Source organism: Dermacentor albipictus, chromosome 3 (genome assembly GCF_038994185.2).
Source record: "Dermacentor albipictus isolate Rhodes 1998 colony chromosome 3, USDA_Dalb.pri_finalv2, whole genome shotgun sequence".
NCBI classification, from domain to species: domain Eukaryota; kingdom Metazoa; phylum Arthropoda; class Arachnida; order Ixodida; family Ixodidae; genus Dermacentor; species Dermacentor albipictus.
The window spans coordinates 44637091-44663598 of NC_091823.1; the positions used below are offsets into that span (position 1 = coordinate 44637091).

Consider the following 26508-nt stretch of genomic DNA (forward strand, 5'->3'; position numbering starts at 1 on the left):
CGATTTTTTAAACATGTAAAGTATTATAGAAATAAAATATGCTGATGTGTTAAAAACAAGTGATTTCTGGCAACGTGTGTTGCTTCAGGATCTTTCTTCAATAGCTTGCAAACACATTGCCATTAAGCTTTAAAGCTTTGGAGGTGACTTGATGGCTATATGTCCTTGTAAGGCTTTATGAAATAAGAGTTGCATGTTGTTTGTCTTAAATGTAGCAGCAAATACCACACCACACCGGAAGCCAATGTTGTGCTTGAAGGCTTGAACTCGACTGACTGAACAGCATTCAACTGCAGTAAGCAGAGAGACACTGGTGTTCTCATGCCTTTATTAGAGCCATGTGTGAATGAGCAGCTTATCTACACAGTTCGCATGCTGCAACAAAATACCCAATGTTGAACCTTGGCACATGGTGCCTTGTGCAAATCCACCCAGAGAAAGGTAATGGTGTGGCCAACTCTAAAAACTGCTAAAGCAACTAGCAAATGTCCAAGCCAAGAGGTGGAGCAGGTAAAAACACAGCTGTGGCATCACAATATTTACAGCATGTGTGCAAGCACGCACATCCCATATGCTCTTATGAAAACAACACAAAGAAAAAAAATTTGCCTTGGGCTACTTAATGCAACAAATTCGTGAAGGCTATTTACAACAAAGGCTCTTGCAAATAGGATACAGGGATATACTGCTTTGTATACCTTACCAAGTTTGGTAGGTAGGCAGAACCACAGAAGTTGAATTATCACCAAGGGGCATCAATCATGGACAGTGGTTTGATTGTACTTGGTTGAGACTTCTCTTGAGGCTGTTATGTTCAAATTATGGTTCCTTTGAATTGGAAGATTTTTTTCACATCAGCTGAATTCTTACAAACTCGGAACTGCTTGATTATCCCATAGTTTTCAGCACGTCAAAGCAACGTACATGCATTTGTGTTTCTAAATCTGGGCGAAACTCCAACGTGCTCACCGGGAGTAACTCTAAAAGCAGCTAAAGATTCTTTCAAGAGGTTTATCACTGCAGTGTGTTGACTCTGCGCAACTAGCGTCAAAGAGGATAACATAAGCAAACGCATGAAGACGGCGGAGACTGACTCTACTATGAGCCATGCACTACCCATCATTCTGATTAACTGCTGTACTGATTGTTCCCACAGACAACAGATGTAATTGTTACATTAATCTCCATGACCTGGCCCAAGCAGTCGGATAATTTATCAAGCATAGAAGCAACTGGGTCTTTTTATTTCATGCTGCAGTTCTCGGGTTCTCCTGCTGCCACAAAGAAATGCTGGTTGTGTCTAGACTGCTTGCAGGATTAGGGATCCTCTGACCTCTGCGCAGAGAAGATATACAATTGTTCTCATGGCAACAGCTGGAAGTTGAGCCACTAGAAAGCTTAAGAAAGCACGGAGGAAACAAAAATAAAATTCTACCAGCAGTGGGATAAGCCAACTTGATCCAACAAAGTACATAAATAGCTCCTAGGAATTGAAAAACTATCAAACTACTGTACTTCCATAATATGAACAATAAGGGCTTAGAGAAGTGATGCAGAATTTGTCTTGTATATCTCAATAACAACTCATCTTTCAATATATCACAAATTTCTTTAACATTTGGGAATGCAGAGGGAAAATGGGCAATCTAACCTCTATGTACAATAGGCTTGCACAAACAGCAGATTTCTGCATGTCTTTGACATTGCAAACAGAAGTAGCCAACGTTATACTGTGAACAGCGTGAAAGACACAAAGGCAAGATGACGCCGGCATCGATTGACTATCGAAGGTTTTGTCATACACTCTGCAAAACAAAATGGGATAAAAACTTTCAACACAAAAAACCTATACGAAAGCAATTATTGTGGTCGCAGACACCAGCAAGGCAGCATGGTGCTAGCAGCTGAAAGGCAGGAAATTGTAGTACACGCAAAGCGTTATAACAGTGTGTACTGTTATCCCCCCCCCCTCCCTCCTCGCCACTTTCATGCTGTTCACAGTATGGAACTTTACCAACTAGCCATACTTCTCAGATCATGACAAGCATGAGGATACAGACTTACTCTGTTACTTTCATGCACTCCTATGGTAACATATGTAATGACGCCTGCCATCCAACCATCACAGCAAAATAACTTGTTGCTTGTGTTTTCACACAAGAAGCTGCTCTGTACAAGTTTCTGAACTACACTGCTTTTCTCTACAAGAAGAGAAATAAAGTCCCCAAGTAGTAGTAGAACACAGCTATACCACAACAGCTACCACTTAAACTGTATTGTCAACTGTTTGTCATTTATTTAAAGCAGAACTTACCAATAATATATTCTACACTCCAGAACACCTTTAGTGAGCAATTCAACAGGTAAAATGCACTACAAAGCAAATCCAGCAGTAAGAGTGCTTCAGTGGTTATGACACATTCATGCATTAGATGTGCAGTGTTTTAGAATTGTGCAACATTGTGAAGATGGAGAAACAATGTCTGCTGACATCTCCAGTGATAATGTTAAAGGCACAGTTGTGCACAGCACAGCACGCTGAAATGTAAATACAGGAAGATTGATAGGTGGCTAAGTTAGCCTTTTCAATGACTGAGTTCAGAACATGGTGCCTTCAAAAGGTCTCTGATCACCTTTGCCCTGTATCAACAAAAACCACCTTACACCTGCCTATGTCCTAAACTAATCAATCCGCTTAAGGCTGTCGCATTTTATCATGCTTACTTTTCCTCATCAATTCCGTCACTCTAACAGGCAACGGTTATCTTCTCTATGCATTAGGTGACCTGCCTAACTCCACATCTTTATCATAATTTCAACACCAACAAAGCGAGCAACACCAATGTTGCTCGCTTACATCACATGTCCTATTAAAAACAATTGGTGCTTATTTGCAAAATGGAGCAGGAACAGGGCAACATTTAGCGACACACATGTTAAGGTACAGGCTTGCCACAAATAGAAACTTGGCAAGCAATGGTCCTCAAGCTACTGAAGTAGTGCAGCTGTAGAACTGTATCACTCTGCATGTTTCGTGGTGATCTGGCTTCTAATCTGCTGTGTCTTATTCTGAACTACTATGTCATGTTATAGAAGTGCAGCAGATGGAACTAATTGTGTGTTGATTTGACTGATTGATGTGGTTTAACGTACTGTAGCTGTGACAGGGATGAGAACCGGCATGGAACATTTTTACTGCAACCTTGTGATGAGGTTGTTCTTGCACATATTTCTGTGCCACCTCACTTCTTTTCCTTCATCATCAGCCACCACCTAGTGATGACCACTACACTCCCAAATCAACACTGGGGCTACGGGACATTACAGTGGAGAGTTCCGGATTAATTTTGAACACGTGGGATTCTTTAATGTGCACCTAAATCTAAGTATATACAGGGATTTTTCCATTTCATTACCGAGAATAAAACCTGCGACCTTGTGCCTAATGCCATGTCAAATCACAGTGTTATACATTTCCACAATCAGAATTATCCAATCACAGCATTTTGCACTCATTTACTTCCAGTATGTGTTGCACTATATTTTGGTCGTAAATGCAAGCAATGCACTGTGTTGTCTGTACAAAGAGCTGTCATAACAATGAGTCCTTCCACTTATTTTAAAATGAAGGGAGCCATATATTTTGTCTTTTACACAATAATTTCTTACTAATTGTAGCTGCAACCTATAAAGGCGATTTCATGCCAAATTACATACCATGGCTATGTTTCTGGCTTTCATGTGGCATGCACTACTTTTTTTAGTTATGTATGCAGGCTGCGCGAAAAGTCATTTTAACCTTCACGATGTTGCCTGCCATGTATAAAACAGAGTGCAGAATTTACACCTATTTTCTCTCCAATTGATACCGATGACCTCCCGCATTCCTTAGTCTCTTCTCAAGCTGCTTGGCTATTCTCCCAAGTTTGAGCCTCGCAGGTTTAGACCAGTACAATGCACTGATTGCATACTTCTCTCTTCCAGCTGACGTCCTTCTTTAATTTGACATGCCAGACCAGCTTTGTTCATTCTTTCAGCTGGCCTGCCAATAAAAATGAAATAACTATGTAAGCTCCAATGTGGTGTGATAATGTGTCACATGCTGCAACACCAATGTTGCTCGCTTACATAACATGTCCTATTAAAAACAATTGGTGCTTATTTGCAAAATGGAGCAGGAACAGGGCAACATTTAGCGACACACATGTTAAGGTACAGGCTTGCCACAAATAGAAAAAATAAATGTAATCAGTATTACCCAAAACTTAAACTAGTAGTTACTAAAACTTAAGTTGTAAAGTGGTTGCTCCTAATGGTCTGGCAAATACACATAACCATGAAATCCAGCTGCAACGGTGGAATTTGTATATTTGCCATGTGCTGTTCCTTCTCTTTTTTTCTTTATAGAAGCAAGAATATGCAGCTTATGTAGTTCCTGTAGCCTAGCAAAGGCAAATGCATTTTCAGTCGCCTACATGCAAAAGAGCATTTATGGTAATGATTTGTGACATCCATGTTCCGAAATGATGTAAAATAAGTGGCCTTGCAAACAGGGCCTAGACTCTGTAATGTTTCTTTTCTTCATCTATTCTTTTGACCTTTCATCATTGTCTTTCACCAATGCCATGCTGGGTTTGGCCAGTTCGCATGACAGATAAGGAAAAAAGGAAAGGAATTATCATGGCCCTTGGACAATACATTTATATACATTAAAACATTAATGGTAGGTTCAGTTCAGAAAATGCAGCTCAGCTTGAACACTTGTCTCACCAAATTATGAGCATTGCTACACTTAATGACTGGCACTTTTATAACCAGCTACTCGCATATTTCATTTGTCTGGCACAAGCATTCTAATGCTTTGCAGTTGATGTAACCCTGAAATTCAAAGTGTGACAGTGCTGCTAAAAAAGTAAATAAGGGGCCAAGGATTCTTGGCATGCAATCAACACATTGAAACATTAAAACATTTGAACATTACTGAGATCTTGGCCCTTGAAACATTGACTGCATAGAGAAAAAGAAAGAAGGGGGGACAGTAAAGACATATAGGAAGAAATTCTAGTGCATTATGGACAGTTTACGTGATGTAATAGTAATATGTCGTTTGTTGATTAAAGAAGTGCTAGTAAAACCCAACTCTTGAGAGGAGTCCTCAAATAAAGCAGCTGTATTCTAAGCTTTGAAAGCAAACAATAAGAAAAAAAAAACCGACGTAAACCTTGTCTTCAACACTAGAAATCTGACGCTGCACAGGAAAATATAACTTATTTGTGCATGCCCGTTGCTTCAGAACTGACAGTAAATGATGATGGTGGTATTACATAACCAGAAGATACTGGAACACTGAGGACAGCAGCAGTGCTAACTTCTGCACAAGTTTTCAAAGCTACATTGAAACACAAACTGCAAACTTCGCTGTTGGGAAGGACAACAAACAGGTCAACAACATTGCACCTTTTCCCCTACACCATTATGCAGGTCACTATGGCTTCCACTAGCAGACCTAAAGCTTGCAGTTCCCTGCAACAACACTGCATCTTTCCTGCAACATAGTGTATTTACACTGTTATCTTTTGCACTGACCTCTTCACCTTCCCAACCCATGGACGCAGGAACAACAAAGCTCTTAAAGCTGTGCTGACCAAATGAAGAAGGCTCCTAACATTTCAGACTTGCCAGTGGAATGCCAAAGTGGCTAGCACTGCCATTATCTCATTCAGATCTTCTGGGGGCTCTCTGAAGATGTGATGCACACCAAACAGCATTAAAATTAAAAACCACAGAACCCAGATGCTAACTCATCAAAGAGGCTCTTCGCTATAAAATACTCTATCTATACAGACCTAGCATCAGTATGGTACAGAAAGCACGCATGCATGCACATACACGCAACAGAGCTTGTGTAAACACTATACAAAGAATCTCAGTGCTGGTTCATTGTGGAGGAATCCACCCCAATGACAATGGGTATGTCTTGCCACGTGATGTCATGATGCAAGCTGCTGGATGGCGTGCTCTTGGCTGATGGCAGCGAGCTCCTTCAGGAACTCCTCCAGCACCACAGCTGCCAACACTGCATTCTGAGTTTTGATGGACTCCAGTCTGGTACTTTCTTCTGTGAACTCGCTCGGGTATGGCCTTGCTATGAACCTGAGTGGGCACAGGAAATATTGTGTACTACTACTTTCCTGCAGAGTTTATTTCCGAACATAATATGTAATTTAATTGAACACTGTGTTATAACGACGCCTCATCTGAGCAGAAAATATCTTTGTTATATACCACATTTGTTAGAAGCATACACGCTTATATTGGCAAAAGAAATATCACACTCGGGTCAATGCTAAAGAAATGCAAGCATATGCGATTCAATGTGGTCAAGCATACACATGCACAAAGCATACGCGGCCAGCACGCTGACCAGCAATGGTCCAATACCTGGCACCTGCAAAACACTAAATTGCAAACTTAGGTTGCATTGTCGTTAATATGTGACTGTGCAATTGGTGCAGTTACACAAGGTCAGCACAAGCTACAGAACACCCAAATCATTTGTCAAAACACATAGGTATGCACATCCAGCGCATGCCATTTCAAGTTGCTCCTGCTAAGCACATAAAATTTTTTCTATCAGAAAAAATAGCACAAATAAGCTGCTGAGTGAGCAAATCATTGCTTTGCATGAATAACACTATCTTGATTCTTACATTTTAAGTTTTCTTACAGTAGTACAATACTCACCTAACCAATGCATAGCCACCCAAATTTTAGACTCATCTCACTATATCTCACACTTCGTTATATTCAGGTTGAAGTTGAAGTTGAAATTTATTTGCATCATCACAATGCGGGAAGGCTTGAGCAAAAAGTGAAAATCAATTCACTTGAGAAGTGCCCGAGCCCCCTATATACAAGGCATACAAAAAGCGCGACAATTAACAAGGCATTTTAAATTTTACCATTGCATGTTAACCTCTAGTGTTATACAATGTAATGTAATACGAACAGCTTGACAGTAACTATAAATACATAAAAATACTAACAGCAGTGGAAAAACAATACTGACATCATGGAATGAAGAACTCTCGTATGTTACGTATGCTGCATATTTCTACATGAATGTCCTGGAAAATTGGTTTGTTCAACAGAACTGCAAGTGCATGACGTTATTTGCCGCCCATGCTCAGTACGACAAAATGGCACGTGCTAAAATTCTTTACTACGGAATGGATATACAATGGTGTTCGTTTTCAACGATGATATGCTAATAAATGCATGCTCGCTGCTATATACAGATTTTTTTATCTTATGCATAGAAAATACTCGTAAAGTTTGGGCATGGGAACAACTTTAAACTGACGAAACAGATCAAACGTGTGTGCATTGCAATCAGCACTAGCGATATGACGTAATGCCTTCTTTTGTAGCACATCAGTTTCCTAATGTTAGACGATGTGGTATTTCCCCAAACCAGGAAACAATAGTTCAGATGTGATAAGAAGAGTGTGTTATAAATGAACAATTTTACGGATGCGGGAAGGTATGAGCGAAATTTTGCTAGAACACCAACACATCTATTTAGGCGAGACATGACTGAGCTAACGCGAGAATCCCAGCTCATGTTTTTATTGAAAAGTATTCCTAGTGTTTTTACAGTATCAACTATTTCAATGTTGTAGTTGTTGAACTTTATCACCGGTTTTACAATAAGCGAATTTTGACGCGCATGAAACAACACAGCTTTTGTTTTTTTGGAATTTATTAACAGGCAATTTGCAGCACTCCATCGACTAAGCTTTTCCGTAGTTTTGTTAATAACCAAGATCAGGTGCTGCACGTCGCGGCTTTTATATAGGAGGCTTGTGTCATCTGCATACAAAATATAACTTGAGTCGTTGCTAATAGTTGAATGTCGTATTGAATATGCAGTCAAATGCTGTGAACAAGGGCTGAGGAATACTGTCTTTAATGTTTCCAAACAAGTGTACCAGGGAACATAAGAGAGCACAGTTAAAAAGTAATATCAGAAGTCAACTTCAACATAAGCTGTTAATAAAAAAATCCAAACACACCTGTAGCTTTTCTCCTCGCCACCTGTTTCAACGAGAACAGGGTTTGTCTTTGGCAGGCCAGTTCTTCGAAAGAAACTTCCTAGGCTTCTCCGTTTTGACTCCCCTGTGAACAGCATCAGCACCATTATGCAGTTACAAACACTTGCTGCTAAAATAAAGTTTCACACAAAGGCTGCAAAACACACACACACATGCACACAGAAGTGACAGAAGCACAAAGCTCTGCTGTTCATCAATTCTGAATGACCATCGTCTTACCTCTCGAGAACTCCGCAGCAAAGCTTTGGCTTCGACGCACTGCTGTTTGGTCACCATACAGCCTGTGAGGTGTGTCTGCCAGTAGCCTTTCTTCCCTGACAGCGAAAAAGACCCTAGCCCTTGCAAGCAGCTCATCAAAGTTATGCAGTGTGTAGGAGTAGCTGTCCACTTTGTGCTTCAGAGAGCCAAGAACCTGCACATACCAAATACAGAAAAAGAAAGAAGAAAACGCTACATAAAGTTATCTTCATATGGGTCATGCTGTTGGTACCATATTAAAGCAAATTACGTATAAGGGTTCTAGCGCAGCTCAGAAAATAAAGCAACGCATTGGCATTTCAATCAAAGTGGCTGACATGGCCAAGTAATCTGATTAAGGTGGGACACATCCTTCTGTCCCTACTGCCCTGATGGAACTGGGTCTTCTCCCACTTTTGTGCTTCAGTCAACGCAGAGACAAAATGCAGTTTGGCACCAGCCAGACACCCATGAAACTGCAGTTCCACAAACTGTTGTAAAAGATCTAAAACATTTTTTTTTTCTGCTCACTTCCATGCAAGGTTTACGGTTTTCTTCACAGGATGAAAACTGCTTTCAAAAACTGAACTCTAATTTTTCTTCAGAGGTTTTCCAAGCAGAGCAAAGCAAAACCTTGTGAAGTCCATGTGCCTCAAGCAGGTTTTTACACCAGCTAGGGCAGGAACACATGAGGCAGCATGAAACCTTCACTGCACCAGCACATGTAGAACATACATGAAAATATGCCTATTTCCTCATTTCTTATTCTGTCATTAACCCTTTAAGGGTAGATTTTTTTTTTGCCATATGCAACCGCCCAGGGTCAATTTTTTTATTTCAGATTCCAATTCTTCTGAGAGACCTATCTCGAAAAAAAAAAAATTACCGCAATTTTTTTAGGGTGACTGTAAAGTGAGAAAAAGATATTTTGTGTTGGTATATATGTACTGTTTATTCATGAATAACAAAAATAAAAAAGAAAATAAACTTTTAAGAATTAAAAATTTTATGCATTGCTATACACATAGTTCAAGGCTTAGAAAATGCACACACAATAATATTTTGCAAGTCTCAAATGTTCCTGCTCTTGGACTAATATTTACATCCATAGCGTAGATGAGCGCACTCAAGGAAACTGTGTGGTTGTGTGCCCGTCAAAAAAGCAAGACGCGTGACAATTTTCCCCTAATCTTCACCTTAACGACAACCAGAGGCAATTATTTATCGCGAGTCTCAAAAAAAAAAACAAAAAAAAAGAAGAAGAAGAAACTAACAGGAAATGCATGCACGGTGTCATCCTTCCTATGCACCCCTGTGAGCACTAAATGAGTGAGAAACAGGCGGTCGACCTTTGAGCGATTAGTAACGAGATAGCCATCAATTTTGCAAGTGCAAGAAGCCGAAACTGCCCACGGAACAAAACCCAAACTGCCGCGCGCCCGCACCAATGCGTGAGCGCTAGTATACAAACCATGCAGCGAAAACCCTGTATTCCCTGTATTCCCACATAGTGGCAGCACATGCCAGAAAAGAAAAAAACTTAGGAAATTGGCGCACTTTTCAAACGTACAGACGGCGCCGTGAATATACGGCATCGACCATTTTGGACTTGTTCGCTGCACCGTATATTTACGTCACTGACCCTGAAAGGGTTAACACCGATCACTGCGACAGTGGCTATGAAAGAAACACTTGTAGATTACGGTGATATGAGTTATAACATTAAACTTAAAAAAAAGACATCACTTATCACAGCTTAATAAATTTTGCAGCAACATCGCATATTCCTGATTGTTCAGTTCAACACTTGACACTTACTCGCCTGGTTTTTCAAGAAATAAAATGTGAAGTTGCCTTCATCTGTGCCCTCCACAGTGGGTGATGTCCTGAACACGATGGATGTGATGTTACCGTGTCGTTTACAACATCTGCAGTATGGCAAAGCAAGATTTCTGCAGCAAAAGTGTGATCTTTTAGGTTAGTCAATTTTATTTTCTTAACAAACCAGGCAAGTAACAAGGCCAATTGTTTTACTGAATGATCCAGATTGTGAAATGCGATCTTTTGTGAAATTTAAGCAACTAAAACGCAGCAATAAGCACAAAAGCATTCTTAAAAGATTTCAAGAGCGAACTTTAGCTCAGAGGCTCCTAGCTAACTACATGGGAAAGGAGAAATCGTTTTTGTCGGCAACCACTGCACCAAATTTGACGAGGTTTGTTGCATTTAAAAGAAAAAGTTAAAATCTAATATCTGTTGGGAATGGGTTATTGATTTAGGCTGTCGATTTATTAATAAAAAAATGTTAAAAATAGCAAATTTTTGGAAAACGAAATTATCAAGTGTTCAGCTCTAACTCAGCAATGAAAAATGGTATCACATTTCTGTTAATCGCACATATTAGTACATATACAGCGGACAAAATTGATGTGTCATACATGGCTCTTAGATGCACCACTAATATGCAAGTAACACTTTTGCAAGTCTCTTGAAAACACTGTAACCAATTCACATAATATATAGTTAAACATATAAAATTTATTTACCTTGAGTGGTGTTCTTACGGATACAGTTTACTGCTATATCTGTTCTTGGTGCTGAGTTGCAGATCTCTAACCTTCGTGCTTCTATTTTACAGCGAAGCTGTTAATGGCTAGGCTTCCATGCATTTTTCATGTGTGTGTGCAATAACCGTGGGATGATTCCGGCCCTTGTCACACCTGGGACCCATAGAGCTCCCAGGCACAAGAGTAAGAACAGATACTACGACAGTATCTCAGCGCAAAACGCCGACTGGCATTGGCCATGTCTACGTTCGCACTGCCCTCTCTTTGTCGGCGTTCCAAGTGCTTGCGCATCTAGTTTCTTTTTCTTCCGCTCTCCCATGGTGGCAGTCCTGTCGAAACGTCATGCGTGTCTAGTTTCCTCCAGCTCCTCGGGGCGGTGGTCCTTTCCTCCACGTGATTGAAAATAAATGTATGTGCGTACCTTTCATCACGATGGCCACCGATCAAGACAATAAATGAGTTCATACCTCTGTCCAAAATTCTGTGTCACCTCAGTGTCTTGTGCTAAACAGCTTCGCTGGTCATTCACCTCACAGTCATTCACCTTCGCAGAGTGGAATGGCTAATGATTTTTTTTTCTTTCAATTTCACAGACTTTCTGCAATTTGCATAAAGGAAACTAGGCCCTAAATCAAAATTCCGCTTCCAACAGCCGCTAGAATTTAACTTTCTCTCTCAAATGCAACCAATTTTATTAAAATCGGCCAAGGGTTGTCTCAGAAAAGCATTTCTGCATTTTACATGTATTTGAATAGGCGGCACTGGAGTTGGGCCCGATCTAAAGCTTCCTCTTGAGAGAAAAACAAAAGTCACTGTATGTCCATTGGCATTAAGCTCACAGAAGTTGACATTCGTTAAAAAAAAATTAAATTATAGGGTTTTAAGTGCCAAAACCACTTTCTGATTATGAGGCATGCCATAGTGGAGGTCTCCAGAAATTTCGACCACCTAAATCTAAGTACATCGCTGTTTTCGCATTTCGCCCCCATCGAAATGCGGCCGCCGTGGCCGGGATTCAATCCTGCAACCTCATGCTCAGCAGCCCAACACCATAGCCACTGGGCAACCACGGCGGGTGGTCGACATTGGTTTCTGGCCACATGTTCATGAGCAGTTAAGAGAAATGCCCAGATCAGATGTCAATGAAGATGACGCAGCAATGTATTTTGCTATCTGTTCCAATGTGAAACATCCTCACGGAGATTGTTTACATGTGCATGCAATGTTCAAAGGCTTCATTTGAATGAAATTCTAATGCAGGGTGTCTACCAAGTTGACATTTCCAAATTCCCTGAGTTTTCCAGGTTTTCCCTGAGCACCTTTGCGAAATTCCCTGAATGAGTCAGATCTTTGTTTTATGTCAAGACAGGCTGACACCACGTTGCCCGATGCTGTCACTCTCTAGTAAGCATGCTGGAACAAAAAAATGACTTAATCCAGTTTGAATAGTAAGGAGTAATATATATTTTATTTAAAAAGAAAACAGAAGGAAGGTGTTAGTAAAATGCACAGCGAAAGAAATGGTAAAGCCCATTCCAAATTGAGTCAAACATTTTCAAATACGAATGAAAAGGAGATGCATACATAAGTAAATATTTTTTTAATATCAGCTATTTCTATCAACTGATAGCAAGCTCATCTGTATGAGGTCCTGAACTTTGTCACAACTAAGGTTCTCTCTCAGCAGCTGGGAAGTCAACCTCAACTGTCCTGACATACTCTCAGCCCGTACACAACATCTCAGTGTTGGGTTTCACTGCGTAAACAATTTATTTTGGCTTGGATGAGGGACACCTGTGTCTCAGCATCAGCCATCACTTAGTTTTTTTAGCTCAAGCTCCTTCAAAAAGGTGGCGGCACCCTTCCTTTCTCGTTAATTCCTCAGTGCGTCTGTCCTTTCTGTTCTCATCCTCCTTCTACCACGCTTTCACCACATGGATCATCTGAAGCATCCTCTTGGTCAGTTGTACAGTCAACATTTGATTTCTTGGACTTCCGAGGGGCCGCAAAAAAAAAAAAATTGAAAAAAAAACGGGCAGTCTGAAAAAAATTAATGCATGTCTTTAACTGCCTTTAAGGGCTAAAATTACCACAGGCACGTCTCAAAAAGCTCTGAAGGCCTGCCAGTACGCTTTTTAGGCATATCAGGGCTTGTACTGTGACAGAAGACGACGTGCACGCATGTGTAATTAAGTAATGTATACTGTGTCCCGCGACAATTGCCCCCTTCCCACGCTTCTTATGCTTCACCGCCTAACACTAGTGTACCGAGGCGAAGCTAACTTTCGCAGACTGGCATTACGCAACGCGCTGTGCTCTGCGAGCTTCAAAGCCAATCGCTAGGATTACAAAGGCGGAGTCGGTGCCATTGGTGATAGCGGCAAATTCTTTCAATGAAAAACACGGCACCGCACGGCAAGAAGCTTAATAGCGAACATAGAAGCAGCGAGGCCTGACATTGCCGCGGTGGTGGTTACGGATTTGCGGATTTGCCTGCGAGAGTGCCGGTTCGAAGCGGCGAGATAATCAAAATAGCGGCGGTGGCGGCTTTGATTAATGCCATTTCAGACCTGCAGTCGGGGCAATATACATTGACTATATGGAGTACGTGGTGGTGCCGCAAAACCGTGCAAATTATCGGGCATGTCCGAAAAATCGGGCGTCTAGAAAATCGATCGTTAACTACTCTGGCAATACATCGTGCCGATGACACGGCATCAATAATGATTCGTTGCGATTCCTCTGTTACTGGAGCCAGCATTAACACGACTTTCGTTCCCTTTCAATAAAGTTACAGCTAATTTTCCCTGATGGAAGCACAAATTCCCTGAGTTTTCCCTGAGTTTTTCCAGACTGTTCAAATTCCCTGAGAATTCCCGGTTTTCCCGGTTTTCCCGGTTGGTAGACACCCTGTAATGGCAAAATTAATCTGCTAATTTAAGGAAAGTTATGCACAGTGTTTATAAAAGCATCAGACCACATTTGTCACACATTTATTGTACCTTTATGCCTGTGACGAACACAGTCACACGGCAGGGACCAAATGTTGAGTATCGTACTGAGATTGCAATATTGTGGCAAATTCTTCTGCTACCATGAGAATCATGGTTACTATACATATTTTTTCTTTCTTTTTTCCGTCTCTTTATCCTTTTTTTTTTTACAATTTAGAGTGCATTTTCTTAAAGCACATTGCAGATTATTCAATTGCCTGCTTTGGTCCAGCTGCGTTGTGTGCCGGCGTAATTAAGTGTTTAGCATTCACAACTAATTTGTTTTGTTGCATATTTTCTAGTGCACAAATAAAACACCTTTTAGGCTGCGGGTTGCAAAATTTTTTCAGTAAGGTAACCTTCACTGTGTGTAATTATTTGTATGCTCTAGACAATTTCTTTGTAGTGTTCTCAAAAACTATAAAACAGTAGAAATTAGAAACTACCAATCACTTCCTGCTTCTTTTAGTGAACCACAATGCTACTCCTGCAAATGGTTAACCTTAAGTTCTTTACATGTTTCCCAGGTTTGTGGACACTCAGCACACCACATTAAAATCCACTTGTGCTTTGATCAGGTTCACATCTGATCTCAATCTCTACTTCAATGAATGGCGTAAAAAATGGCTTCCTATCAGACATATGCATTCCTTCTAAGGTTCATAAAAAATTGAACATGCGTCTTTGTCTTACTCAAGCGCTTTGAGGATTGGACACATTCACAAAAACAGCAGCAAAGCGGCCATTAGGCCTGCATGCAAGACAGCTACATACAAAGGATTTGCAACATTGCATGTTGCAAATTCTCATCCAGACAAACAAGGCCCTGAAGAATTCACTGCTGGTTCATAATTTCTACACCCTTCGGCACTTTTTGGCCATCCCTGTATCTAGCACCAAAAAAACCATGTACCATCATCACCAATTCCTATACCACAGAAAAGGCAAGAACTAAGGGAAGTCAGAAACAGACTAGTAGTTTGACATGTCACCTCTACACCATGTTTTTCCTTCAACTAGATTTTTTACTTTGTATCTCATTTTTATAAGCAAGCTGAATCAGGCTCAGCTACTTTATCACTCAGCTCAGCTACTCAGCTCAGCTGAGTAGCTGCATCGACACTCAGCTACATTATCAAAGAAAAGGATAGTAGTACACACAAGAGCACTGGTACAGCCAAGAGGCAAATCATTTCCACATTTAATATCAACTAGGGTGACAAAACTCATACCCACCTGAAAGAGTGACCGGACACTTGGCTGAAACACAAGTGAATGGCTCAGGAGGAACGATCGCAGCAAGGGCTGCGGGTACAGGGCCAGCCGTGCAATGAGTGCCGTCAACTGTAGGTTAATGTAGACGCTGTTCTGTGGCATCATCTCCAGCCGGGTCAGTAATATGCTCAGGAATGGACCGATGTTGGGGCTTCCAAATGCTTCGAAGCCACCCTTATTGGCAGCTTCTCGCGTTACAAAGATTCCTGAGTCCCCCGCAGACACCGAGCTCTCCTCGGCAGAGGCATCTTCTGTCTTTGTGTCCGGAGCAACTGTGGCCCCATTGAGATCCACCGATGATGCCTCATCGTAAGACGAGGACCAACCTGAGCATGCCCGCCTGGTAAGGCGCACCCCTTGACGCGCGTCCGCGAGGTACAAGTGATAGCCAGTATGTGCCACTGACGGAGGCTGCTGGGTGCCGTTGAGCACAGCGGTGAAGGACCGTGGCATGTCTCCTGATTCGTAGCTGCCCAGGACCCCAGAGAAAGAGCGGCGGGGGCGGCGGCTGCGTATCTGAAGGCTTCCACCGTGCATCACTCTCTCCATGGGAAAGCCATCACGCAGGAGCGGTAGCTGGGCCTCCTCGGCACTGATGCCAGTACAGCAAGCAGGAATGAGGGAGAGAAACTTTTCGGCGGCACAGCTGTAAAGATCTATGTCACAGACGCGACTCCTCTGGCTCACCATCACATGGGAGCAGGGAACCAGATACCTAGTTGAGAAAGGAAGATAGAAAACACAGTGGGTTTGTCATATATAGATGCATGTACACGTCCAGCATAGGCATATGCTAATTGCACATCACTAGTACTAGGCTTAAAGGCCACTGATTAAAAATGGTGAAGTGCAGATGGCATCTGTCATGACCATTTAGGCAACATATTGCTGCTTGATTAACAGCAGTTTGGCCATGAGTTTAAAGCAAAAGCCAATGCCACCTCTCCAGCAGCAATGCTAATCCAACATCTGCAGAGAAAGCACTTTGCCTTTGCTTGTGGTAAACTTTATAGGGGCACAGATAAACTGCAAAGAACTATGACAGGTAGGAGTGAATCTTTTGGCAAATTTGACTAGTCATTATAGGGAACTCTGACTGTCACAGAAGTTATTCTGAAGAGCTATTCAGCTATATTGTGTGGTAATGTATTGCATAATAGATGCACTTCCCGAAAGCTTGCACAAAATTGGGAGGGTTCATTATGCGAGGTAAAATTTTAAACAACTTTTTTTTTCTGCAGCCACCTCCCAAAAGTAGGAGATCATGATATGATTCGGCAGCAAATATGGCAGCCGACATGCTAGAATGGCAGTCAAATACAAGGCATTTTGCTGTGCCATAGCATCAGATCAGATGCCTGGCATGCTTCTATAGTAGGAGACATATAGTACGATTCAGCGTCTGATCCGGTGCTACAGCATGGCAAAATGAGTCAGTTCCAGCTGTCATTCTGGTGCATTGGACACGGTACCAGACGCCGAATCCTATCATGTGTCTCCTACTTTCGTTGCACGTCAGACATCTGATCCGGCACATGGGACACTGTATCAGATGCTGAATTGTACGATATGTCTCCTACTTCATGCCAACAAGTTTGGGCTGCGATCATTGTGCGAGGAAAAGAAAAGCTTGCTTTTTGACTGGAAAAGTGGAGTGTATTCATCATGAGAGTAAATTCACCAGTAGTGATAATAAGGTTTCATTAATGCCACTGAAGCCTACGGTGAAGCAACTACGGGACAGCAACTGAACTAAATTTATGTTGCTGTCTTAGATGGTGTTTGAAGCACTCTGAAATGACCAAGCAGATGTGCCATTGGCAAGAGAGAGAAAAGAAATGAAAAAAAAAAGATGCTGTGCCAAATACTTAGCTCTCATGTTTCCAGAGCTGAGATCAGACGAAGAAGTGGCTCTTGTGTGGAACCCCGTTTTCTACTGCTCTCATTTTGCGAGTAACAGCTCCGTGCTGCACTTGATTTCATTAAGCAGAAGCCACCGCAACAATGGACAGTCTTTAGTGACTCCAAGGCAGCCCTTCAGTGCATACGAAGCCCAATGCGCCACGGACCCAATGAACAACTGGCCTCAGAAATTCGGCACATATATCACCAAAGCTATGACAAGGGACACAACATAATCTTTCAGTGGCTTCCAGGACATTGTAACATCAGCGGGAATGACCACGCCGACGAAGCCGCCCGTTCTGCACATGAAAGTGGTCAACGAGTCTTCATTCCGCTTTCGCGAACAGACGCTGCGGCTCAGCTGCGATTGATGACCCGTGAGTGTACTTTGCCCCTGTGGGACTCGAATGTTTTCACAATGTGTCGGTTGCGTTCGTTGTCTCCGAACATACGGATGCACCTCCCGCCTGGATTACCCCGACGTGACCAGACTATGCTCTACCGTCTGTGGCTAGGCGTTGCCTTTACAAACGCCTATGCTTTCCTCATAGGAATGGCCAACAGCCCCACGTGCGACACATGTAACATCGACGAGACGCTCGCACACATTATCTGTGTCTGCCCGCGATACAGTGCTGAGAGACAAGTGATGTGCAGAGTGCTGGACCAGTTGGACAATCGTCCAATTTCAGAACTAAAAGCTTTAGGCCAATGCTCCGAAAGAACATTCGCGTTGAAGGCCCTACTCGCGCTACTAAGGTTCTTGCGGTCCACGGGGCTTCACGACAGACTCTAAGAATGCCGCCCCCTACCGCTCTGTAGTGTACGCGCTTTGTTCGTGCTTGTCTCCCTTTCTTTCTATCTCCCCCTTCTACTCTGTTTCTCTTTTTATCCCTCTTAACCCTTCCCCCTGCGCAGGGTAGCCAACCGGAACTACCTCTGGTTAACCTCCCTGCCTTTCTCTACATTATTTTCTCTCTCTCTCTCTCCAGAGCTGAAGCAATTAGGAGGGCATGCAGTATGCATGCAGTGTGCGGGGAGAGAGAAGCTGTTTTATGGCTTCAAATGTCTGTGGTTTGGGATTAATCTGCTTTTTTAAATAAGTTTAACCAATATTTTGAGATATGTGAGTTAAAGTTAACGAGCTTACTGTACCTTCAATTTTTTGAACACGTTAAAATGTTAGCGCAGTTTGCTTTAGCCCTTTGAGGTTCAATTTTTTTTCTCCAACTGCCACTTCACAGAGTCCAATTTTTTATTGCAGATTTGAAATCTTCAGACTGATGCATTTCTAAAAAAAATTATGCAACTTTTTTATAGTGATCACAAAGTGACAAAAAATATTTTCCTTAGGTAAACAAGCATTGCTTATTCATAAATACAGATAGTCTTCCATAAGTACGTATAATAAGAATAAAAAAGCAGATACAGTGAAATAGATATATTCCGATTCGAACCTTGGGTAGTAGTCGTATTGGAGGAATCGCCACTCAACTTGCTTGCACCAGAGCAACCAGCGCACATGCCTATTGCGTAATCGAACCGTGTATGTAAACGCACACAAGTAAACTATGTTAAATAATGTTCCTAAGAAAGCACATCAAAACCTTCAGTGCAGATCAAAGTTTTTAGCTGCACGTGGTTTAAGGCCTTTGGAGTACTTAAGCAGTGTTGTGTATATATATGTATACATATGCACAAAGTTTTCAATGTACACTTTTATCAAAATAACAATACTTGTAGGGAGTACACCAAATTCCACATAATGTCAACAGAGCTGGCTAAAGCTCGCAGTTTTCCAATGAAAAGAGGTACTCACTTGAGCACGAGCTCCAACATGATGTCTTCGCAGTTAAAATCTAGTAGCGTCCGAAAAAGTGCCATTGTTACCAAGCACAGCTGGAAGAGGACAGAAACGCACTGTAGCAGGCAAACATGCAGCAAGGTCGATGAGTGGCACATGATAAATTATTTTCAACATTAAAGCATCAAGAATGTGAAAGGCTGGCCCTTAAAGCAACTAAGAAAATGGAGTTTCTGTGTCATTATACCATAATATAACGAAACGAAATGTCTACCCAGTTTATCCTGCAGTTTGTCAAATAGCTCACGCCAGTTTAATGCCAATTCTGCGCTCACAGAGAACCAAATGGGGCCACCGACTCGCAAATTAGACCTGCACCACTGAAAATGCAGGCAATGCTGTCAATGTATTCTGCATGAAGCCTGCATTATATGGATTGAATGACAGATTGATCAACTGAGTTTAACATCCCAAGACAGCATAGCAGTACCAAGAGACATTCTAGTTGAGGGCTCTGGATTAATTTTTACCACCTGGTGTCCTTTAAAATGCATCTAAAGCATGGCAGATAAGCAAATTTACATTCCACACTCATTGGAATGCACCCACCAGTAGTGGGAATTGAACACACAACCTCATTGTCAGCAGTGTAATGTCACAGCCAGTTGGGAGCATTTGCCCTATATGAAATAAATGGTGGCATGCAAATGAAACCATGATATACTGTGAAACGAATGAAGTGTGCAACCAGCTGCAGAAAGTTCAGGCATATTAAGTAACAAGAGATGTAACACAACAATAAAGAAGAGATGTAAAGGCTGTCCTTGCTAGGCACAACTGGCGGAAGTTTTCAATGGAAATTCTTTTTCTGTAAAGCATTCCTTGCAGCTCTGATGTTCAGCAAACTGACAATTGTTCAATCATGCAGCCTTTGCAATTTTTAGGAGCAGCCAGTTTGAGCACCATGGTTAAATGTACGTGGGCAGCTACCACGAAAAACAGTGTGCTTCCAAACAAACCCCAAAACTTAACCATCATCACCACACAGAACATACTCGAGAGTGTCCTCCAATGCGGTTTATGAGTGTGTTAAGAATCCTGTGGCTTTCATAGCTCTCCGTAATCAGGAACTTGAAGAACACCAACAGCAGCTGGGGCTCCGTGACTGTCCTCAAAAAGAGGTCCAGGTATGCTGTTGCAGTGACTATTTCCTCCAGTGTGTTCTGTCGATCCAATTGAGGAAAGAAAAACAAAAGATGGAAGCATGTTCAGTGAAAGTTATACTAACAGGCCAGCATTATACATGCTCCTGTGACACAATACAATGCATGCATATTGATTTCTGGAACTCTTCCACATTATGTCTTCACCTCTGTTAGATTATTTTACATCAATGCAGATGAAAAAAAAAATGTCCTGCTCAACATTGAGTGCCATCTGAAGAGTCCCTAAAATGGGTTTTAGCCCTAACAAAGCACCACCTACAAAACCTCCAGCGAGAATTTCTGGAATAACGAAGTAACAAGGAGGCATTGAGATTGATTCAGACCTGTTCCCTTGAACACAGCTGTACCTTCCCCTCAATGCTTACATGCACGCTGTTATGACAAATAATTGCGCACTGCTATTTCTAACGCACTACAATGATTGTGGCGCCATTGAGTGCACACAATGTGTTCCCTACTGTGCAGAAAGTGAGTGTAGCAACATGCTCTACAAGCAACAGATTCGTATTTGCAATGTCTACATTACTTTAAGGGCTCTGGGGCTCTCCTAGCCTGGCTATATAACTTATTCACGTCCTAAAGACCAAATAATCCCAAATGGCCAATCTTGATGTGCCGTATTATAACTCAAATCAAGCACCAGCTTTATCCCAAATCGTGGGCTCTTGAACTAAAGGAATGCACTTAGAATTTAATAACGACAATATACCCTCCCCCCCCCCCACCCCCCATTGCTTCCAGCTTGAAATACGACCGCTAAACAACAGAACAGTGCTCACACTTGCAGGGTGCCTAATTTTGTGTTACTACAGTATGTCATCCGTGAAATAGCACATGATCACCAAGATATCAGATTTTCTGCCACCAGTTCTTAACTGTATAGGTTGTAAACCCTGTAACAATCATGACAAAGCACAATATCAAACTAGACACCATGTGAGAATTAAAAAGAGTGCTAGCATGCCGTGAGAAATAGCTGTGTTAGGCAAGAGTGTTATTCTTTCTGCCAGGCAGTTAGAAAAGTGGAGCCAGTCTTCCACATAGGTTCTGTAATGTTTTCTAGAGAAAACTCAGGACGAAGGCTAAAAACTTCATGGTAAAATATTGAATGCTCTTCTAATGAAGCAGACACACTTCTGGAAGCACAGTGCACACACAAGAGACTCCAGTGTAAATGTTCTGTGCCGGGAACTAAAATTGTTAATTTCTGGACAGCATGGCAGCACAACCCAACATAAATTCTTGACAGACAAAGCTATATTATGCTTGTTCTAGCGAGAGACACAAGCAAAAGATCAAGCTAAGCAGGCAACAATAAGGCAGTCAAAACATGAACACTGCAGAACATATGCTAGAACAAAATGCAAGAGCAAGCACAAGGGCAGCAGATTAAAATAAAAAAAGATAAACGAATTTGGCTGATTACATATTTATCAAACATTTGTTGACCTCAGGGATGTTAGTGGCGTGCTACAAAGGCTGCTTGCCTGAAGTGTGAAGATAAATAAGCAGAAGTTGAACTTGAGGCTATTAAAGCAGCACTGTAGATTTATCTGCTGGCAAAGTGCCGCAATTTGTAAGGCCCTAAAGTGGCGTAAATTTAGATATACTCACTCATTTGTTCTTAATCATTTGGGGATTAATTCAACAAAAATATAAGTCAGATAAGTACTGCTATGTTTTAGGCTATGCTGACAGAAGGCCTTACTTGCTGATTATATGTACAAAAGAGGCCATAACATCATCCTTTTTCTTCAAGAAATGATCCCAAATAAAATTTTTCTCAAAAAGCAAGGCAAGAATTTTTTTAACTTAAGCAATGCTATAGTCGTGTCGTTTAATCCATGAAAAAAGAAAAAGACTAGTTAGCTCCAGATACTTTCATGAACATTTGTTTCCAAGATGCACCAACAGCAAACAAGGCATACTGCTATGGTAATTGTTGATGACCGACCTGTTTTTGACAAAATAAAAGGTATGTATGTATCCTACATGCCCACCAAATCTAGCAGACTTTAGACTAAACAAGAGCAGTTTTACTCTAAACAAGCAATAAAAAATGTCCTTTTAGTAGACAGCAGATTTTCTTAGCATATTTCAAGTGAAGCATTCTCAGAGAAATGTGTTTTCTAGATTCTAAAAAAAAAAATAAGTAAATCTTAAAAGCTTTTAAAATTTTGTTTATGTAAGATTTTTGCAAGAAACAAAAATTGCAAAATCCAATTTTCAATGCTGTCTTTTTAGATAAGACACAATGATGAGTTCATACCTACTCATCTTCTGACATATATTATTTTGTAAAGAACTTTGAAATTTTTAAACGGTATTCAACAACTGCTCAAGTGAACAGGTGGCATACCCGAAGTTCTAAAAATATTCTATGTGCTTTAGAGCATTTGTGTTTACACATTAGTGATTTGGCCATGCAATACGTAGTTAACTATGTTCGTTTATTATAGTTCATTTTATTTCTCAATCAAGATTCTTGTGGTTTCATACAGTATATAGTGGACATTAGAACTCCAAGGACTAGCAATAGAGGGCACAGTAATAGAGAAAAGTGATGTCTTTAGTTTATATAACCACAGCAGAAGCTCCTTAACTGATCAGCTGCTAAAAGAGCACACTGTAACATGCGTTGAGGAAAGCTTCACATTGCAAGTTAGCAGGAGCACATGAATGCCTTCAGCTAAGCATGCATGCACTCTTCTGCAGACCTGAAAACAGATACGCTGGTTGCAGGTGGTGTGAAAGTACACCTCAGCTCTCAGTTGTGCATCCTGGAAACTTCTGCCCACAATAGCACCGTGAACAGTTCATCACTGGTTTTTCAGTACACAAATCTCACCTTTTATTATTAGGAAAAGAAAAAAAGCTAGGCTGCAAAAATAAACCCTTCACTCCTCAGTGCTACCTTCCCTGAAAACTTCCTGCCCCATATTCCTCTACTTCATGTATAGTGGGAAAGTAATTGCTGCTTGCTCAGTTAAGTCAGCTCTCACACTAGGACAACAAAGCAAGAAATGCATCATGCAAGTTCAGCACTGATCTGTTATGCACAAGTGCACAGCCTCCTTCAACATGCCTGCATCCCTCCTGCTCCTCCTCTGAGGAGGAGGAGGCAAAACGTGCGCAGAAACACAACATGATTCCCGACAGGGTACTGACCGCAAATATGGTGCAGCCCTCAAGAGTGTCAACATCTATATCCGCAGTATCCTGAGCATCCATGCCAATTTTTTCGTTGTAGGTGAGGGGGAAGGGGCGACAGAGAGCGGTGGAGAAAAGAACAAAAGTGAAAGAAGAGAGGGACGGGCAGAGACCAATTAGATTGAAAGAACGGTGTGCACTGTTAAATCATCAACAGTTTACCACCACCACTTGCCAGTTACCACTGAAACCTGCACCTTACAACATGCCCCGCCTAGACACCGTACAATTTCACACTAAGGTTACCAGAGGATAATCTGGCGCTGCAACCATTCATTCTTGGTGAGAATCACAGGTAACACACAGAGTTTTTAACAATTCGGCAAGGCTTCATTAAAAAGGAATGGAAAATTCTAGCTTCTGTTATTGTCCTTTACGGCTCCTTTTGTGTTATGTGCTTGTCTTGCAACACAACACCAGAGAAGTGAAGTATTTTATGTGCACAGTTAACTTATATTCTGAGGCAACTTCCTGTGAATCAGTAAATGACCATCATTACCATGCTTTAACCATCATAGTAAAAGCGCATGTGGAGCCAGATTTCCCTCTACTGACCTTAGTATGGAATTCCATGCTATACAGTTTGCTTACAATAAAAAATGACCTCTAAACTCCCAATTCACAGCCTGGTACCTGGCTAACTTATTAAAAAAAATATGTCACTGTTTATAAATATAAAGCAGCAAATCCTTCCTAAAAGCCACATGCTCATTCTTTAAAAGGACAACTTGCCAGAAACAATGAATTAAGTTTACAGATTTCAGTAGATTACATCTTCCTAGCCATCTTTATGTTCCTCTAGTGGAAAATAATTGCTTTTTGGGTGAGAAAACAAGGGCCAGTTTTGTCTGTTGGCGCTTCACACTCGAATTGTGGCTCCCATGACTTCTTCGTGATGCCATGAATTTTTTCTGCATGTCCTTCTTGCGCAGCAAAAGTTCACAGGAGTAGTGAGGTGGACTTTCATTCATTTTTATGTGGCTTAAATATTTTTTATTATTATGCGACTGCTTGTCTTTTCCTGATGCTGCAGAAACCTACAGCAAGAGAGATGACGTGGCAATTTCTAGTCCTGACTGCTTTAGCTATACAAGCCATTCTTGGCTCATAGTAAAACTGACCTATTTTCATTTCAAAAATGCAATCCACCAGCAAACCTTGAATTCATATATCTGTCTAGTGTCCTTATTGGTAAACAGCATGTATAGGCCCCTGGGAAATATTTGAATAGGAATTTGGACAACTACTTCCTTTCCAAAAGAACAAATTAGGTATTTCCTTATAGCTACAAAATTCAAGAGGTAAATGGCAATATAAATCCAGATTCCTAATGGCAGAGAGTAGAGGCTGTTAAATCTGACTGCTGTATTTGCTTCTACACAAAATGACCACAATGCCAATTCCTTTGTTAAAGTGTACGTGATGGATTTTTAACATCTTCTACATTGTCGAAAGGTTTGCCAAGTACCTTCTAGCTAAGAAAACTTGTAAACCAAGCCAACACCAACCAAGGATAATACAAGCAAGTCAGAATGGGTAAAAATGCACGAGGAAATGCAGACACTGCAAGACAAAACTTCAAGCAAAGATGCCACAAGCTTGCCAGTACCCATGGCCCCATGTATGTTCAAATCATAGTAACTGTTCGGTATACAAGATAAAAAAAAAAAAAAGAATTCTTGGCTCTATGCAAACTGAAACACCTTAACTTTCTGGAAAATTAGTGAATTAACCGAACACCTACTTACAGTTGCATAATTTCTTCAAAAAAGCTCCATTCTTAGAACACACCAAATATTAAGAGAACTAATTAAATGTATCATTTGTTTCAGCAAAGATATAAAGTTAGGGGCATGCCCCGAAGTGATAAGTTCACAGGTCCAAATTATCAGCTAGAAATTTACTTTTAAAAAAACTGTCTTTTTCAGTTGACTTGGGGCACTCGCTACCATTGCAGAAACGGAGCCAGCCTATCTTCAAGGTATACCCATTTACCAGGAATCCTGAGACTACCAAAAGTCTCTAGACTGTACATTAAACTTGCAGTGACGAATGCTTTTTGTTCCATGTTATACTAACCCAAACAGTCACGAGAAAGGCTTTCAAAAAAACAAAAGAGGTACAGAAAAAAATTGAAGATTCCAGCATGGAAACGAACGTCAAAATTCACATTAGTCTAAGCACACCTAATAAACAGACATTCCTATGATTTTATTGCTGCGATTCCACAGACTGCCAGCTAAGATGCAGCAAGCACATCAAAGGAGCAAGGTCTTCTATGTGGATGAAACCAACTCTGTGTTGTTAGCATCCACCTGAAAAGCCTCCTTTATTTTTTGCTCTTCATCATTAAATTATTAGTAATGATTAAATAAGTAACCATTTAATTATTTACAATTGCTACAATAAATACTAAGTTTTCAAAGCACATTTGAAACCATATCATCGAGTTGTTTGTGACGCGCTAAATCTTGTGTAGCTTGTTTTACCACATTCAGAAGATAGTAACAATTTCTTTAAAAGCTAAAGCTGCTCGTCCCCTGCGCACCACAGCAAAGCTGCATTCAAACATGCTGCCAACGAACTAAACGAGATTTACACTTAACACAGCTGTTGCATGAAGTTGATGGGGCATTTCAACTTAGTGTGGCCACTGAGCATTTGTTGGTGATCAGCCCCACATGCAAGCTCAGCCATGAGGTTCCAACAGTTTACGATAATGATAAGCAACCTGCTAATGTCAAGTATACTGGGTGTTTCAGCGAACACTTTTAAATTAAAAAAAAATATTGCCTGTGGCAGACAGAACAATTCTAGTCCGTGAGGAGGTCTACTTGACTTCTGAAAAAAAAAAAAGCATGAGCGACTATTTAACAAAAATTCACTAATTAAGTGTTTTACTAATTATCTTATGGCACATACTGCAATTTGGAAATTCTAGCCAGGAAACTTGCAAGGCGACACTTGGAACTAATTCTCAGCATGACACCAGTTTTTAGATACTAATTCCTAAATTTTGCAGAGAAATGTATTGGCATTCCAGTTACTTCCATGATTTGATGCATAAAACGACGTTTTGTCAAGAAAGTAAGTGTAACGACAGTGCATATTTACCACAAGTTAGCAGTGCACATCTGGTAAATGGTGTCCTCCACAGAATTATTTTCAAGTGAACAT

General features: G+C 41.1%; 1 protein-coding gene across 5 annotated transcripts in view; it reads right to left on the reverse strand.

The window, feature by feature from the left end:
* Positions 1-310: 310 nt before the first annotated feature.
* Positions 311-26508, reverse strand: part of LOC135898197 (FHF complex subunit HOOK-interacting protein 1B-like) — a 49345-nt gene continuing 23147 nt past the window's right edge. For 2 of the 5 annotated variants that reach the window (XM_065427024.2, XM_065427027.2), the window contains 7 exons: positions 23290-23340; positions 19951-20118; positions 18911-18990; positions 15148-15901; positions 8334-8526; positions 8076-8178; positions 311-6153 (listed from right to left, as the gene is read on the reverse strand). In XM_065427024.2, coding sequence (XP_065283096.1) covers positions 5991-6153; positions 8076-8178; positions 8334-8526; positions 15148-15901; positions 18911-18990; positions 19951-20118; positions 23290-23340 — 1512 coding nt within the window. In that variant the 3' untranslated portion in view covers positions 311-5990. The remainder of the gene's footprint in view (positions 6154-8075; positions 8179-8333; positions 8527-15147; positions 15902-18910; positions 18991-19950; positions 20119-23289; positions 23341-26508) is intronic. The other 3 variants (XM_065427026.2, XM_065427028.2, XM_065427025.2) reach the window with 2 other exon arrangements.